At 44.4% G+C, this 19,736-nt stretch overlaps 1 protein-coding gene across 1 annotated transcript in view; it reads left to right on the top strand.

The window, feature by feature from the left end:
• Window positions 1-19,736, top strand: part of LOC126538447 (uncharacterized) — a 432,420-nt gene that overhangs the window by 255,512 nt on the left and 157,172 nt on the right. Inside the window, exon 2 of the mRNA XM_050185288.3 lies at window positions 6,242-6,501. Coding sequence (XP_050041245.2) covers window positions 6,242-6,501 — 260 coding nt within the window. The remainder of the gene's footprint in view (window positions 1-6,241; window positions 6,502-19,736) is intronic.

Here is a 19,736-nt window from a genome sequence, read left to right as displayed (position 1 = left end):
CAACCGAGCAGAGAAAGAACGAGCAGGTAAAATACAAAAGGCGGACATACATCTGCTTCGCAAAATACAGGACCAAATTTACGGACTGCCGTACTGATGTAGTATTCCTTTCAGCTGCGGCCGCTTCAACGTACGGCAGAGAGGCCGTTGTGTTAATCAGAGATTAAGGGAGCGTGACATGTCGTCAACCGGAGGGTCGCCATCTAATCTTTCTTTGAACTGTTGAGATCGTAAATGTGCGCTAAAATTGATGAATACGCTCTTTTATACAGGCACAAGAATGAAGGAACGCGTGTAATGATCGAGGCGTGGCATATCAACAGTAGCGGAAGCGCAAGCGTGAGCAAGTCATCGATTAACCTGCATAGAGAAGAAATGAAACACCGAAGAAGTTATCTCTCGCGTTGGCGCGCACGTGCGCGTGATTGACAGGTAACAAATAGGCACAAAATTCATCTGCACATTCTCAGCTATGGTAGATACCTGAGCATGTGCAGATAAGTTTTGTGTCTTTCTTTTCCGCCACAGTGCGCCCTTCGGTTTGATTGTCGGCGTTCGTGTTGTTTTGTTCATCTTCTCTTGTGTACGTGTCTGCACACCTTACCTTCTTTCACGATGTCTATAATGACGCTAACACACCCTTGGCTTACCTTTGTCAGACGTCACTTAGGCTCATGCCCTTCCGTTGTCAATCTACTAGCCTGATGCTCGCATGACTCAAAGTCAAAGTCAAAGAGTTTATTCAGACAACGTGTGGTACAGTTGCCTAGGGCGCAGACCAAAAGGCAAGTGGTTGCCTGACAAGGAGTCTGTGCCCTTGCTCCCATTCGAGAGCACAAGACATTGCAATACGCATGCGAAGTACTGGACCCGCCGCAGTATTCCTTATTACCGCCTTCGAATCTGTGCAATATAGTGCCGTTCGTTTTACTGTTAGTATTGGGCTTAACAGTTATCACACATATTGTACGACATCGACGCGATCGCCCTAGGAAAGAAGGCGAGGTCAGGCAGAGCCACGAGGGTCGGTGGGAGCTGAATTGGCTGGGAAACAAAGAAATAAAAGATCAGTTGAGTTTCATGTCCGGTGCTGGAATAACGTCTCTTTGCCTATCTCTCATGTGCTCTGCAATTGGTGACCGCGGACGTCTGGATGAACGCGAAGCTTGTGCCTGGTGAAACGCTCCACAGAAAAAGGAAGTGGGGCCACGTCGAGCACCGACGACGAACGCCAGCAAGACTCTGCCGACCCGAAAGCTGCTGAGCCCGCTTCAACCGCTGCGGTTGTCTGGAACGTCGTCCGCCTGCCAGAATTTTGGGACAGAAAACCGACGGCGTGGTTCATCGAAACAGAGGCCCATTCCGAACTCTCCCGCATTACGTCACAGACCAGCAAGTACCTCCTTGTGGTAGACGGGCTTCCAGCGGCCGTCACCGACAAGATTGCCGACTTTCTCCTTTCGTTCGCGCATACCCTCCCAGCGTCGCCAACGTTTTATTGACATAGTAACGCGTGAGCCAGCCTTGATTTTCGCCTACGTCGAGGACTTGTTAGTAGTGAGCAAATCTTTCGAAGAGCATTTACAACATCTACGTCTTTTGCTCCAAAGACTACCTGAACACGGCATCGTCGTCAACGTCTCTAAAAGCGAGTTTGGTGTTGACAACTTGGAGTTTCTAGGGAATCACCTCGGTGCCAGTAGCATTTGTCCACTTTCATCAAAAATCGAAGCAGTAGAGAACTTACCCAAACCCACAAAGACCACGAAGCTGGGACAGCTCCTCGGTATGGTTAATTTTCATCGGCGATTTACCATGAACTGTGCAGCCATTGTAGTGCCTATGGATGGCCACCTTACCAACAAGAACAAGACGTCCTTGCTGCAATGGGACGCCGTCACTGAAGGCTCCTTCATCATGATCAAGGGCGCACTCGAAAACACCGCTCTTTTTGCATATCCTTACCCAACGGCATCACTGGCCCTCATGATGGACGCATCCCGCACAGCCGTGGGCGCGGTTCTCCAGCAGCGAACCGAAAATTTATGGCAGCCCCTGGCGTCTTTCTCCAAGAAACTCACTCCAACCCAAGCTCGCTACAGCGCTTTCGGCCGAGAGTTTCTTGTAATTTAATCCGCCACTCGTTACTTTCGCCATGTCGTCGAGGGCCAACCCTTTATCATCTTCACAGATCACAAGCCCTTGACGTATGTGTTTTGCAGAGAGTCGTTGACGGATACGCCACGAGAAATCCGACATATCTCGTTTATATCCGGATTCTCCACCGACATCCGACACGTAAGCAGTGACCAGAATGTACTTGCTGACACCCCGAGCCGTGTGACCGCCGGGACACCACCTGCACGTCCTGCGTCACTCGATGTACAGACACTCGCCGCACATCCCGAGGTTCTTCAACTGCGCTCATGGAAAACAACACTGCGATTGGGTAATATGCTTCTTGATGGTGTCACACTCGTCTGCGACACTTCTTCAGGAAGACCGAGGCTGTTTGTCCCGAGCATGTTACGCAAGTAGCTTTTCGACACACTGCACCAGCTCGTTCACCCCGGTGTCGGTGCCACACAACGCCTTATCTTATTGCCCTACGTATGTCCCCGGACAAACGCCGATGTACGCGACTGGGTTCGTGTATGTGCACCCTGCCAAGGTGCAAACGTTCATAGGTATCCTGCTCCCCCAGCATGCCAGTTTCTGCAACTTGATCATCGTTTGATCATCGGTGCCACACAACGCCTTATCTTATTCAGAATCAGAATCAGAATCAGTTTTTATTCATGACAAAATGAGGATAATTACAACATAAGTATATACAGAAGGAGGTCCCGTAGTTAGAAACTGAAATGGGACCTCCTGTGCATGATGACTATACTTAATAATACATACAACAATGGCAACATGAAAAATTTAGGAATAAAGGTTTAAGGAGACAGGGCATAAATGAACAGAAAAGCAGCATATCTACGTATTAAACAAAAACAAGGCTTCGACTTAGTCAACGAAAAGTGAAACTACAAAAATACCTAAGAAGAAAGAAAGTAAAACATATATGCACATATATATACACACATTATATATACACATATATATATATATATATATATATATATATATATATATATATATATATATATATATATATATATATATATATATATATATATGTATATGTATCACATACATACGCACACACACATGTATATGCGGGAAGGAAATCAAGAGACAAAGAGAAAGTTCAAAATACAACTTATACAATACTCAAATGGGAAAGTCGGAGGAAGCTAAAAGAAAATGCTTAAGTTCAGTACGAAATCTGTGCGCTTTGAACAATTTTAAAGGGAATGGTAATGTATTCCACAGAGATAAAGCTGAAAAGTGTAGTGACTGCTTACCATAGTTGGTGCGAACTAAGGGTAAAATGAAGTTAATATCTTCAGCAAATCTAGTATTATTTGTATTAGTAAGGGATGTCTTTGGTATGATGGTTACTGGAATATCATTGTTTAGTGCCCTAAAAATAAATATGGCCAGGTTATATTTCACGAGGTCAGTCACATTCAAAATATTATGTGCATGTAACAGCTGAGTTGCGCTAATACTACGAGGTGAAAATGTTATTATCCGAATAGCTCGATTCTGAATGACTTGCAACGAAGTTAGGTGACTGATATAAGTGTTTCCCCATGATTCAATGTTATAGTTAATATGAGAATGAACAAAAGCATAATAAAGCGACATGAGAGTAGAAAATGATAAATATGGTCGTGCTTTGATTAAAACGCGTATCCCGTATGCCATTTTCTTATTAACATTAGCAATGTGAAGGTGAAATTTGAGATGGCGGTCGAATTCCACACCTAAATAGGTGCAATGATCAACTGCATTGATTAGGTGATTGTTGATTGAAATAGACTGAAGGAGCTTAGGTGATCGCTGATGTGAGGCAAAAACGACAAAATTGGTCTTATTATGGTTAATCTGTAGCTTGTTAAGTTCACACCATGTGGAAATTTTCACGAGATCTTCATTGAGCTCGCGTGTTAGCGTTGATATACAATTGTTAGAGCTAAATATAGTAGTATCATCTGCGTACAGAATACACTTCGATGAGGAGAGACAACTGGGCAGATCATTAATATAAATTAAGAAAAGTAGAGGACCTAATATGGATCCCTGTGGTACACCAATGTTAGTAGTAGCTTCTTTAGAGTAGTACCCAGAAATATTAACGACTTGTTTTCTATCTTGTAAGTAACTGCGGATTAGAAGTAGAGGCGGACCAGTTATTCCGATGGCTTCAAGTTTAGCACAAAGAATTGTGTGATTAATTGAGTCGAAGGCCTTGGATAGGTCAACGAATATCGAGGCTGCAAATTTGCCTTCATCAATTGCTTTTTTGAGATAATCAGTAAGAGATATGAGTGCCAGATTAGTTGAAAAGCCTGAACGTATGGCTCCGGATAAACGCCGATGTACGCGACTGGGTTCGTACATGTGCATCCTGCCAAGGTGCAAACGTTCATAGGTATCCTGCTCCCCCAGCATGCCATTTTCTGCAACCTGATCATCGTTTGGACATTGTCCTCATTGGCATTGTCAGACCACTACCACCGTGTCAGGGATTTCGCTACCTGCTCACCTGTATCGACAGGTTTACCCGTTAGCCGGAAGCAACACCACTTCAAGACAGCTAGGCTGTAACGGTCGCGGCAGCTTTTGTCACAACATGGGTTGCCTGCTTCGGATGCCCTGCCAAAAATGTTACTGGTAGGGCACCGCAATTAGAGTCCGCTCTCTTTCAAGAGCTCCTGCGCTTGCTTGGCACAAATCGTCTGCGCACGGCCGCCTACAATCCCCAAACCAATGGCATCGTGGAACGCTTTCATCGACCTCTCAAGTCTGCGCTGATTGTTCATCGCACGCCATCGTAATGGGTTCAATGTCTACCACTGGTTCTGCTGAGTATCCAGTGCGCCTTGCAGCCGGAAGTCGGGTGCTCGAGCGCGGAGCTCGCCTACGGTGCAGCCCAACGACTTCTTTTCACCACAACGACCTTCGGCTGCTCTGTCTACTCACAAATATATGCACCTTCTTCGCGACCTCTTCCGGGATCGAAAACCCTGTCCGACGTGTCCAGTTTCAGCACACACACCTTACGTTTCAACTGACCTTGCAAACGCAACCTACACCTTCGTGCGCTATAGACCTGTTCGGCCTGCTCTCCATCCTCACTACCTCGGACCCTTTACCGTACTGGAGAGACGCGAGTCCTCACACATCGTGGACATTCATGGCAATCTGACGCCATCCCACTTGACCGGCTGACGCCAGCCTACTGCGAAGCAACTCGATCAGTCGCATCCCTCAATTCCACCCCGGACGTTTCCATTCCGGTGGATGCTCACGTCCCTTCAGTGCGCCGAGTTTCATGGACGTGGTGATATTGTTCGCAGATCATCCTGCGCTCTAGAGGAGGAGGTATGCAGCGCGAGCGACATTGACGCGATCGCCCTAAGAAAGAAGACGAGGCGAGGTAATGCCACGGGCGGCGCTGGAGCTCATTTCGTTGGGAAATAAAGGAACAAAAGGTCAATTGTGTTTGAGCTGCGGTGCGGGAATAATAACGTCTCGTTGTCTCTCTTTCGTGTGCTCTACAATATAAAAACCAAATTTTGGACCAACACACCTCGCGAACTATTTTAACGGTGCCTTCTTCAGAAAACTTTTTCATGCTCGGCGACCTACTTAACAGAACGGCAACCTGTGAAAAGTCTGTCCGTATATCTCGCTGCGTACTCACCAGACGCGCACACAGCGACGCATCTTGCTTCTTTTTTCCCACAAACAGCCAAGGCATAGAACTATCTGCAAGCGAACGTCATCATGTAGAGCCATTCTACACATTTTGAGACCGCCATTGAATAATTATTTCACATTACCAAATATTACTCCCCCCCCCCCTCTATGTAATGCGCCCACTCTAGGGTGTCTTTGCGGTATTTAAAATAAATCAATACCTATAAATCAATAAATAAATATAAATAAATACAAAGAGTTCTCTCCTTGCGCATACCGTCGACATTTATGGTTAAACTGCGCTTACTGAGCGTTTCAAAAGTAAATGGTTGACATCTGAAGGCATATAGTATCGGAGGTATTCGCGAGTTGTGTGTGGGAAAGACACGGCGGTGACCTCGTCCCCTTGGCGGCGCATTCGCAGGAGGAGCGAGCATCGTGTCGGGCGAGGAGGCCGGCCCCGTCTACAAGGGTGGCCGAGCGGAGGCGCTGACGCAGCAGGCGCACACGGCGCTGCCCACGGTCACTGTGCGCGGCTTCCTCAACTTCCGCACCACAGTCGACGGGACCGTGATCGTGTTCACGCCGGCCTCCGACGGGAAGAAGCCCGCCGCAGCCACGAATGCCGGCGCTCCTCCCAGCATCGCCCGGCCGTCGACCACCAAAGCACCGCCGCAGCCTCAGGTGCCCCGCTCACTCACTCGCGATTGACCCACTTAATAAAGAAATGAAATTATTTTTCTTGGCACAAGTTCGCCCCATAAAAGGTTTCTTTAAGGCACGCCTTTGGCAATGTTTCAGTGTCACGACAACATGACAACAGGTTTAGCTTTGTTGGTTGGGTCTTGGAGTGGTATTGCCATCGCTTGCTTTAGTTATTCTTTACTGCTGACTATTTGCATTGCAGTCATTGCATGCGTTGCTTGAGAACGCTCCTATTCGTCCCTTGCATGCTCTCTGCATGTTGTCACGTTCTAGTGACGGCGAAAAACTAGACAGCAACAAAGCTGTGTCACGAATTTAACGTTTTATTGGACGAGCTTTTGCCCTGAAAGGCGTCACACCCAAAGCACAACGATTGCGGCGAGTACAGTCGTCTGCCATCGCAATCTTATTCAAGGTTCAAATGCATCCGCTATTGATGCATGACTCATTGTGCATTCATGTGTAATCGCTGGCGCTCGGGTATTAGAATGAACACCACTACTCGCTTCGCGCTTTTGTTGCAGAATCGGCGGCAACATTTGAGAGAGGTCTGATACACTGATAACTTTGATCTGATCTGATAATTTGTAGCAGTGGCTAGCTGGTGAAAAACGCGCACCGGAAAACATAAACAATGTTCTCGTGTTGATACGAAAACTTTACTGCTGCTGCACCCCCTGGAACAGTCAGCAGCTTTAGGTCCTGCCTCTTGTGCAGTATCTAGGTATCACTTGACAATCTATCTATCTATCTATCTATCTATCTATCTATCTATCTATCTATCTATCTATCTATCTATCTATCTATCTATCTATCTATCTATCTATCTATCTATCTATCTATCTATCTATCTATCTATCTATCTATCTATCTATCTATCTATCTATCTATCTATCTATCTATCTATCTATCTATCTATCTATCTATCTATCTATCTATCTATCTATCTATCTATCTATCTATCTATCTATCTATCTATCTATCTATCTATCTATCTATCTATCTATCTATCTATCTATCTATCTATCTATCTATCTATCTATCTATCTATCTATCTATCTATCTATCTATCTATCTATCTATCTATCTATCTATCTATCTATCTATCTATCTATCTATCTATCTATCTATCTATCTATCTATCTATCTATCTATCTATCTATCTATCTATCTATCTATCTATCTATCTATCTATCTATCTATCTATCTATCTATCTATCTATCTATCTATCTATCTATCTATCTATCTATCTATCTATCTATCTATCTATCTATCTATCTATCTATCTATCTATCTATCTATCTATCTATCTATCTATCTATCTATCTATCTATCTATCTATCTATCTATCTATCTATCTATCTATCTATCTATCTATCTATCTATCTATCTAGCAGTTAGGAATCTGACCAGGAAAAACTTGCTAGCCTCGGTACTGCTGCATTTGAACCTAGAAATACTGTACACAGCCAGACAAACGCTGGTATCACAGTGTTCCTTATGGTACATCAAAGAGGCTGGCTCGCAAAATGCAACTGGACCTAATTCAGACCTAGAAAAAGCTGTGCTAGAGACAAGAAGAGGAGATTTCCTAACTCCTGTAGGCCAATTATGTCGAAAAAAAAAATAGATTCCCATCACTTACTAGAGGAATCAGCGCTGAAAAGAAGCTCACATGGGAAGGGCATAAACAATCAGGCGAGTTTCCCTCAACAGTTACAGAGGACCACCTCGCCAAATCGATCTTCTTCCTTGAGAATTATGCCCCATGCTTGCGCGAATTACATGATTCGAACTGATGAATGCTCGAGTGCGATTTGACAGGCCGTTTATTTATTTATTTAAATTACCTTACAGGCCCATTTGAGGGCATTGGGTAAGGGGGGACACAAGGTAAGTGTTTCAACAAGAGTAAACAATATAAATATCAATACAGGCAGTCACAACATAAGTAAAGCAAAGTTCAAAACATGTTTGTCTAGGCTAAGCTTTAGACAGCGTAAACACAGTAATATACTCATAACAAAAAAATACAAAAATACAAGTGTGGAAAAACAGAGACGGAAAGCAGGTCAATAACGTCCTTATAGAATGTTTCTACAGGAAGCTTTGCAATTCTTCGTGAAAGGCGTCACGATTGGTTAAGCACGCAATGTTATCAGGAAGTCTGTTCCATACGGTTAACACACGTGGCAGTGCTCATGCGTTAAATGACAGTGTATTGCCGAATATGCGCATGAAACTATGGCTATTATTAAGGCGACGTGATGTGCGCGCTGGTACTTCAAGCGGCAACACATGAGGTCCATTACCATGAACGTATCTATGGAAAAGGCAAAGAAGACTTATCGTGCGGCGAGTTTCAAGTGGCTGGAGCGAAACATCTGCTTTAATCTTAGTTACGCTGCAAGTTCTGTCGTAGTTGCTCGTGATGAAGCGTGATGCTCTCTTTTGGATTGATTCTAGCATATCAACTAAATAATTTTGATGTGGTGACCATACTGATGACGCAAATTCTAACAGTGGGCGAACAAAAGCCTGATATGCTAATTTACGGACTGTAGCAGGGGGTTAACGCAAGTTCCGTCGACGATAACCCAGAGTTTTTGAAGCTCTTGCGCAGATAGGTGTTATGTGTGTACTCCAGGAAAGATGAGTTGTAAGTTCAATGCCAAGGTACTTGTAGGACGATGTCGGAGGTATGGCGGTGTTATTTAGGACGTATGAAAAGCGAGAGTTTGAATGCTTTCGAGAGAAGGACATAACTTTACATTTGTCTGAGTTGAGGGTAATCTGCTATGTACTGCACGAGGAACTGACAAGGTTAAGGTCGTTCTGCAATACTAAATGGTCATCAGATGTTTTTATCGTACGGTATAAAATACATTCTGCGAAAAGACTTATGTGCGATGATATCTTTTGTGGAAGGTCATTAATCAAAATTAAGAAAAGAAGAGGACCAAGGACACTGCCTTCCGGTACGCCAGAAGTAACGTGAGAAATAAGCGCTGAGTGGTTATTAACAACAGTGAACTCTTGCCGCAAGGAGAGAAAGTTTCGGTGCCAAGATAAAGTTAATGAATCCAGTCGAAGCGCGGATATTTTTGAGATGAGGCGACAATGAGCGACACGATCACATGCTTTCGAAAAATCTAAGAATACACAGTCAGTCTGTTGTTTGTTATTAATGCTGGAATGTAATTCTGTGGTAAATTCGAGCAACTGAATTTCACAAGATAAGCCTTTTCTGAATCGATGCTGGTTGAAATACAAAAAGTCGTTTGATTCTAAATGGTGGTAGATATATATGCGATGGTATGCTATGTTCCAGTAGTTTAAAGCCGATGCTTGTTCATTGAGATGGGGCTGTAGTTTCGTTGAGAGTACTTGTTAACCCCTTTGAATACAGGGATGACCTTTGCAATTTTCCAGTCCAGGGTAGTTCGCCAGATAATAAGGATTTCCTTAAAATATGACACAAAATTTAGCTTGAAATAGTAACGGTATTTTTCGCATTTTTGAGTTGGTATTGTCTATACCGGAAGATGTGGATAATTTCAGATTATTTATTAAAGACGGAATGCCATCTGCTGTAATATATATCAGTTCCATAAAAGGATATTGAAAGTTGGGAGCTATGGGAACAGTGGAACAGTCTTCCTGTGTAAAAACAGATGTGAAAAAATTGTTAAACGCTACTGGACAATCAGCGTCAGACAGAGGGCTTTCACCGTCATCATGGAGCACAATATTGCGGACAGTGTTGCCTGGTGATATGATTTGCCATAATTTTCTGGGGTTATTGATTAAAAGAGATGGCAGATCACGTGAGAAATATTTGTCTTTGGCTGCGCGTAGATCTTTGCAGTAAAATTTTAGAAAATCACTGCATGCTGCCCAAAATGAGGCCTGACTGTCCCTTCTGGCCGCCCGATACAGACGCTTCTTCTTGTTTCTTAATGTTCGAAGGTGCTTAGTAAACCAAGGATTAGATCTGTCAGTTGCTGTAACGAATTTTGGCATGTAATTTTCTACCAGAGCTGTTTATTTTTGCTTAAAAACTTCCCACCTGTCTTTTACCGATCTCGAATGAAATAAAGGGAGGCACTCTTCACTAAGAAAGATAGCCAATTCAGCATTAATATTTTTATAGTCGGCTCTATTGTAATTTCTAATACTTTTAGTCTGAGCCCGATAGGTGGTGGTGATAACTTTATTGCACACAGGGGAGTTGCGGACACGCAGGTCCTTGGGCCCCCGCACGGCCCCACTGCACTCAAACGTTCATGTCCCGGAGGCTCATGACGCCGGCAGCCCCGCCTGTGGCGATGGCTTGCTTTTTTAAAGTTTGTGGAATATTAATATCGAGTTGAAAAATTTTGTGATCGCTCAAGCCATCAATGTAAGCAATAGGCCCGGCGGTATCAGGTGCGGTTGTTCATACTAAATCTAGGATGTTTGGACCACCGGTGTGTTGATCGACTGTCTGGGTTAGATTGTAATCCAGTGTTAAGCTAATAAATTCAGCAGAGGAGCGGCATGATGATGACAGATTTGGTCAATGAGTAAGCGGAAAATTAAAGTCTCCCAGGAGATAAACAACAGCCGTAGAACATTGTTCAGTAGCACATGTAATGCTTTCACGTAGTACATCGAGAAACGAGTGGTCAGCGTCGGGCGGCCGATAACATGTACCCCCTAGGACACGGGTAGAGGCTGTTGTGCATGCGACCCAATCTATTTCAGCAGGGCAATTTGTGTCTACCAGAAAGGATGAAATGCAAGTTTTTACAGCAATCAGGACACCACCACCCCTCTTCCCAATACGGTCATGCCTGTAACTGTTATATTTGTTACTGTTGGGAAGAAGTTTTTCATTAGTGATGTCGGTGTGCAACCAAGTCTCCGTTAAAGCTACAATATCGGGATCGCCATCTTCCAAATAGGCACTCAACGCATCGCGCTTGTTTAGTAGGCTGCAAATGTTCGTGTAAGATAACGACAACGGTGACGTTAAGGAAGATTGCGATTTCTTGGCTATACCAGCAAGTGTTGCCTTTTTTAGCTACAGGATTGACGGCACAACTGTGTCGGTAGCGCGGTCATAAACACAAGGGGTGTCATTAATACGAACCTTATCTATTGCAAGCTTGAAAGGCTGTTTTCTTGTTTTGGCAAATTCAATTAATTTTTGCCTAGCTTTCCTTGTGGTTAAAGACAAATCTTCACGTATCGAATACTCACTACCTTTTAGCTTGTGCGCAAGTGCGAGGATATTCTGCTTGTATTTTTTTAAAGGGCTAATCGTGCTATGATGGGCCGACGTTTCTCAGAAGAAAAGCGTCCCAATCTATGCACGCGCTCAAACTGCGCGTTCACCATGGTAATGCCAAGCTGTTCAGAGCAAGAGTGTATTATTTTGTGGTCAGATGCAGCCCATTTTTCGCCTTGCTCTTCATCAATACCTAAAAACAGTAAATTACATCGTCGCATTCTGTTTTCTGTATCATTACATCTTGAAGTGAGCGAGTAAAGTTGATCACATAAGCTGCGTAACACGTTATTTGGGTCCGAGATTTGAACACTATCGAGAGATGCAACCGTATTTTCGAGTGCATCTATCCTTCCAGCTAAGCAGTTTACTCTGGCATCTGTGGCTTCTTGCCGTTCCCTGACCCCTTTAAGCTCATTTAGAATAGCTGACTGTCCGGCTTCAAGCCTGCGCACAGTCTCAAGAACGGAAGCAAGCGTTTGCGCGATGGCATTAGTGTCAGGGCCCGGGTTTTGTTCAACATCCCCAGAAAAAAAAAAATATGGGCTTTTACGTGCCAAAACCACTTTCTGATTGTGAGGCACGACGTAGGGAAGGACGCCGGAAATTTCGACCACCTGGGGTTCTTTAACGTGCACCTAAATCTAAGTACACCGGTGTTTTCGCATTTTGCCCCCATCGAAATGCGGCCGCCATGGCCGGGATTCGATCCCGCGACCTTGTGCTCAGCAGCCTAACACCATAGCCACTGAGCAACCGGGGCGGGTAACATCCCGAGAAAGTAGAATCAACCAGCTACGTATCGAAGGACATACGATCGACAAGAGTGATGACACCAAGCACAATTTATCAGAAAGCACTTCGTGGCACGACACCGCAATGAGGCGGTAGTTATCAGTCTTAATACATGAAGCGCCAAGGCGGTAACTGACCTGTAAATGCAGCAGCGGTAAGTGCCCCGTTTCGGCGTAGGTGTCGTGCCCAGAGCGAGCCGTGACCGGACGCTGCTTATAGCCCCTGTCGAGCGCTGTGATGATAGCGGTGCAAGATCCAGGTTGACAGCCCATTCCATCGAAGCGCTCCGAGTCTAGCGGATTGAATAGGGATTCAGGCGGTGATGAGAGTAGAGCACTTGAAGGTTGGAGCCAACATCCAGTGGACGAAGCACGGACGCCACATAAAATGGCAGCCCGTAAATACAGCAGCGGTAAGTGCCCCATTTCGGCGTAGGTGTCGTGCCCCTGTCAAAGCTGTGTCACCTGAAAATTCGTGTGTCACCTGAAAAGCGGGCTAACGAAGCTGAACAAAAACACATAAGACAGAGGTGTGTGAGCAGGCATCCAAAACTAAAATACATTAGCTACTAGTAATTACATAACCACAGTCGAAGCAGGAATCATCGTGACGCACATGAGTATGTGCGTCGCGATGATTCTTGCATGATTTATCTCCGAGCACCACGACACAGCGCACTGCGATACATCACTGCTACTAACCTGGAACGATATGAACACTGGCGCAGATAAATGTGTGCAACAAATTAGTGGGCAAGTCAGCGATGAACGCGACAAGGAAAGGTAACACACAGCTACCACTATCAAAACGGTGAACTCCTTTTGCGGTACGCTCCAGAACTAGATCTGCGGTAACTGAAAGCCGCATGCTGCTTGTTCGAGCTGCTAAGAAAGCGCACAGATTGTTGCGGGGCTAAAACAAGTAAGAAATATATTTATAGGTCATTTGCAATAACTGTAGCAGCTGACAAGATGGTAGACAGCGCGCGAATCTTAAAACGGCGTCTTCGTCGGCCTGCCACACGACGCATGCTGGCTGAAGCACCCACCAGGTGCTGGTTAGGAGGTAGTTGAATGATGCCACTTAACACGCGCGACGTGGAATACGTCGGAACTAGGCTGAGCCACAGTGGGGTCAAGAGGGGCGATTTCGTACGTGACGTCAGTTACTTGACGCAAGACGCGGTAAGGGTCAGAGTAGCGCGAAAGTAACTTCTCCGAGAGCCCAATGCGCCGCGACGGTGACCAAAGGAGAACCAAGGCGCATAGTGTTGTGGACTTCACGATGGCGGGCGTCATAAAAGCGCCGCGGATGTTACTGCGAGTCCCCGAATTGACGTCGAGCAATATGGCGCGCCTCTTGTGCTTTGAGTATGGCTTCACCAGCGTATCGGATTTGAAATTCCGACTAGCGGGCAGAACGGTGTCGAAAGAGAGCGTAGGGTCGCGGCCAAACAAGGGGAAGAATGAAGAGAAGCCTGCGGTATCGTGGTGACAAGAATTATAGCCAAAGGTAACGAACGGCAGTGCAACGTCGCTGTCGCGATGGTCAGCAGAGACAGGCAGGTCAGTAAGGGCTCGGTAGAAACGCTCGGTTAGACCATTTGATTGTGGATGGTAAGCAGTAGCAAGTTTGTCCTCAGTCGTGCACGAGTGTAGAATGTCATTAGCAACTTTCGAAAGAAAGTAGCGGCTTCAGTCATCGAGGAGATGTCGAAGGGAACCGTGGTGAATGATGACGTTTTCTATACGTTTTCTGACGTTGACGTTGTCTGACGATGACGTTTTCTTTCGTGCCCCTAAATGAGCAAGTCAGTGACATCGGTTGCACAGGTTGTTGGAAAAGGCCGTGTGATTGCGTATCGGGTGGCGTAGTCTGTTGCTATAGCAATCCACTTATTTCTCGAAGCAGACGTAGGACAAGGCATAAGAGATCAGCACCTACACGGAAGAGTGGTTCAGATGGTACGTCAAGTGGTTGAAGGCGGCCATCACGGAGTGTGGTCGACTCTTTGCACAACGATACAACTGCTGACGTCACGGCAAAGAAGAGGCCAAAAGGAGCACCGACGAACGCGCTCATAAGGCCGTGACACGCGAGGGTGACCGGCAGTCGGTACATGATGAACATAGGCAAGGACAGCCTGACGTAGATGAGCAGGACCAACGAAGAGTCGGTTAATGCCCATCGGGCGCATTAGAGCGGTACAATATGCCATCTTGAAGTTCAGACATGTGAAGGTGAGGATCGAGCGTCGTTGAAGGCAGCCGTTGAACAAGTTCTTGAAAGGAGGAGTCCCGAAGTTGTCGTCCCTAGGTTTAGACCGGACCCTGGCCGAAACGTAGGAAATAAAGCATCGTATTTTCGTCCGTGCGTCCTCAACCTACAAGCGCCTGTTCAACTACTGGATCTCGACGACATACTTGCACATTATATATATATATATATATATATATATATATATATATATATATTCTGAATGAAATACTCACACGTTTAACGACAAGAGTGCGATTATTTTATTGACATATCGGCCGGTGGCTTGGCCTTCATTGTTGGCAACAAGATTACAGAAGAGTTTCGTTGCCAAAGTGTCGGAAAGGGAAAATACACGTAGAAAGGATGTGTGGCTCCAAACAAATAAAAAAAATTTAAGAAATTGAACACGCCTTTATTTTTCGGAATGACAGACTAACATGTGGCCAGAGGACAGAACATGGATGACTGCGATGAGTCACGGACGAGGAAGCGTTGTCTTCAGCCTCGAAGAAGCGGACAGAAAAAAATCGTAACTTGGACGGTGGCGGGTCCTAAGGCTGGGCTGTCCCTAGTCTCATGTGACCGTCATCGTTTAAGATAAGACAACGAAGCTCTACCCCAGGCGTGCCATGCGAAGGGGGCATACGAGAGATTAGCAGCTCCAGAGTAAAAAAAGAGAGACGACATGCGGACGCGACATCCTGAAGCAAGACGTCTTACATGGGTCGGGGTTACATTACAAAGAATTTCCTTTCAGCAATAACCACATCGTTGTAATCAGAAGGCAAGTGCGTGTCGTCCCGGTGCTTACGACCGAGCCGGTCGTAATTCGCTTATAGATAAGGTAGGACTCGGGAATTTTCCCGTTCGTGGTGTGAGCGAAAGCCTGATTTGAATATTATCGCTTTTAAGGTATTGAAAGAGTACCCGGGAAGGTTGGCATGTTTGAATACGAGAATGTTCGAAGGAGATTTTGTTTGTCACCTGTGGTTAATAAATCGTCTCCGGAAAAATGCCTCTCTCCCACCAATGCACTGTTCATTACAACTAGTGCATTCAAGAAGCTAGACCACATTGGCGGTGTCACATGCAGTTTCCTTCAATTTGAGCAGAGAAAGTTGGCCGCGGTGCTGAGTGCTTTCTTAGTATTCGTCATGTGAGTACAAACCTTGCTACGTGATCTGTTTCAAGGCACACAGCCTGTGCTAGGACTAGGATTTATGGCTGACATGGTTAAGTATCGCGTAAATTTTCATTTTTTCTTACACACGACGCGCAGCGGTTTCCTGGATACCAGCTTAAGGCAATCACTTTGAGCAAAGATGTTATGGTGCATTCTAAGAATAGCTGAAACCTTTTGTAGAAACAGACGCAGCGCGTGTAAGGGTTCGATTTGTGCATTGTTCACTATCAGGTGATCTTACATATGTCGGCAAGGTTGCGCTTTCGAGATATAGTTACAGCACCATCAATTATCTGGTCCGGGTATTTCTGTCTCAGAAGGACGCCTTTCATTAGCGCACAATTAGCACTGAAATCTATTCGACCAAAGAAGATTTCAGTGATGATTGTCTATACAGTAGACTCCCTTTTAAACGAACTCGAAATGACCATGAAAGTTTGTTCCTCTTATTAGAAGAGCATCTAATCAGAAGAATAATTGGCAACATGACCAGGTGCATTCAACCATCTTGATTCAAAACAGTAATTGAGGTTGACTTAAAGCGGGGAAAAGCGACATAAAAAGCATTTATTTAGCTGAACTTAACAGAAAACTATTTTCCAGTGGTACTCTTGCATGGTTTCAGCCAGTCCGTGACGGACGTTCGGCGCGTCTGTGTAAATCGTCGAGCAGCCACACACGATGTCATCTCACTTAATGACCTTAAAAACTCCTTCCATGCCTTCGCGCTGCTGCAAAAAGTTGACTAGGCAGTTAAAGCAGGCATTTGCGAATCACATGTGATTGGTGCAGGCTCCGAGCAAGCGTAAGTACGAAGAAGCGCGATGAGCGCGCGGCAAAGCAACGCAACCTAGAGGAAAGCCTAGCTAACGTAGAGCGAAATGGGGAAGCAAAAATGAGGCGAAGCGTTGCGGAGGATGAAGGTAGGCGGAGGAGCGCTGGGTTGACCTCCTCTGGCAGTTACCACAGGTTTCGTTTGCGATACACTCTAAAAATTTTAACACCCTTAAGGGTGTAAATGACTTGTCCCATGGGTGACACCCTTTTTGGGTGTATTGCTACACCCCAAGCAAAGCGGTGCAAATTAACACCCCACAAAAGAAGGGGTGTTAATATGACGTCACCTTGCCTATGGGTGTAAAACAAACAACACCCTTTCTATATGGGGTGTAACACAGACACCACCCTTTCAATATGGGTGTAGCATGGACAATACCCTTCCAAAAGGGTGTTATCCCTGCAAGTATTTTAGCGTTCACTACAGCCATGTAGTTAATGGGCAGACTAGCTGTTGTGAATGCTGCCTAGCCTTAGCTATGGTACTACCTTGTTCAGTATGAGCCAGAATCTGTGAGGCGTCGTCATATTGCGCTTCTGGTCCGTCATGTGGTAGCATAACGTGCGACCCTTTCAGGCAAAAAATTTCAGTTTCATGATCACAGCAATGCACACACCCTATGCTTTTCGTAATCTTCCTCTGCAGTGATAGTACACTGCCAGCAGGATGCAGAGCGCAATAACAACGCGCGCTGCACTAAGGACACAGGATCTCCCGCACCTTGGTGCACCAGTACTTATCACTCTGTGGAAACAGCACACAGCCAAAAGCATGGTTAAGCATGGTTAGAAAAATTAAAAACCTCCACTTTTCTTCGTCAAAAATTTTCGCAACACCAGCTCGACCAGGAGGGAAAGACACCACAGCTCGTTGTTGTAGCTCATATTGAATGCAATAGGGCACACGCAATGCATGGATTGGCATACGTTTGCCTGTCAAGCAGTCTTTTGCCGTTTTAAGCACATATTTTATACCTCTATTCATCAAAGTTGTCATTTATCTCCACGGGATGCTTCTACTAGTACTTTCACATATGCGACTTAAAGGTAGCACTGAAAGCCAAAGAAAAAAGTGCAACAAAGCGCTTCCACTTAGAATAATGTTTCAGCATTTACGAACAAAACAGCATGTGTAGCTGTGCATGCTGTTCAATATATAAGCATGCACTATTTCCTGAAATATATGTATGCTCCACTTACTGCCAGTGACCTGCTTATACCCAATAATTTAGTTTATTTTTCACCATGTGCTTGCATTGAATATCTCACAGGCATTGTAAGTTAAGCTACCAGAATAACAATCAGCTGGTCTAAGGTTACCTAATTGAACAAAATCATTGTAAAATCTGTGACGAAATGTCAGAAGAAAAGTATTTATTATTTCATTAAAGGGAAATGGTAACATAATGTTTGCACATTTTAAAATTAAAAAGGACGAGAAGGAGTAAAACCATACCAATACAAAGACATAAGCACCGAATAATGGCACAGGCTTGCTCAATTAAATTTTAAGCAGAACAGCTTTTTTTAAATAACCTCACTAAGAACTATCACGTTTTCCTTCGAAAAGCACTGCATCTTATTATAAAGTACAAAAATAACCGGTCACATAAGTAAGAACAAGTCTGAGTGTGTCTATGTTAACACAAGGATAGAAAGTTGGGCGAGTTGGTACAGTAACATGATCTTGGATTGTAGCGCGAAGTGACACGGACACAGACTAGAAGCAGACAGGATGAGCGCTAACTCTCAACTAAATTTTTATTGAAACGAAGAACACACACACACACATATGTATATATATATATATATATATATATATATATATATATATATATATATATATATATATATATATGTATACATAGGTGACTGCAAAAAACCGCAGCATAAGAACATGACAAGGTATGAAGACATCAGTTAAACATATCAGGAAGTAAGGAAGTAAAAAAAGGAACCATCAAAAAGACTACTTCAGTTTAACACACGTGTTGTGAAGATACTGAAATTCGCATCCTAACAGAGACAAAGATGCATGGCTAACGCAAGTCTCTCCTAATCTTTTAATGTGGAATGCCTCTCTATCTATTTGTTGTGAAAAACTTTGTTTCATATTGTGTGCACATGATTAGTAATGGCAAACTTAAGAGCTGAATAAGCTAGTCATGTCGACACAATATGAAACAGCTTTTCACAACAAATAGATAGGCTCGAGAAGGCTAGTTATCCTGTGCAATTATTATCACTAACCTGCGAAAAACTTTTAAAATGGGTAAAAGGTCAGGCTAAGAAACAAGAAAAACACAAAAAAAGTTTGCTGTGGTGCCCTATGTACATAGATTATCCCATGGTTTATGGAACGTGGCCAATAGATATGACTTGAATGAAGTTTTCTTGGCCCCGCAAGTTGTCTATCATGTGCCTATGATAAATAGGAAACTTGAACAGGGTGGCTAAACAGAAAAGATGATTGCGGCGTTAGACATGTGTCCCTTTTTGTGCCTTGTAACACTGGTATACTTTATCAGATTCCTCTCAAGTGCGCGAAGACTTACATTGTACAGAGCGGCAGGTGCATTAATATTAGACTAAAAGAACACATTCACTTTACAATCCTAATGCTTCACATCTAGCGTCACATTGTTTCAATTGCGGTTGTAAACCTTTGTTTGAAGACACAAAAATTCTTTCGAGACACAAATGTCAAACCACACGGGAAATAATCGAGGCATTCCACATTAAAAGATTAGGAGAGACTTGCGTTAGCCATGCATCTTTGTCTGTTAGAATGCGAATTTCAGTATCTTCACAACACGTGTGTTAATCTGAAGTAGTGTCTTTTTGTTGTTTCCTTTTTTGACTTCCCT

This window comes from Dermacentor andersoni, chromosome 4 (assembly GCF_023375885.2).
Source record: "Dermacentor andersoni chromosome 4, qqDerAnde1_hic_scaffold, whole genome shotgun sequence".
Lineage (NCBI taxonomy): Eukaryota > Metazoa > Arthropoda > Arachnida > Ixodida > Ixodidae > Dermacentor > Dermacentor andersoni.
This window is presented reverse-complemented; position numbering and strand designations above follow the sequence as displayed.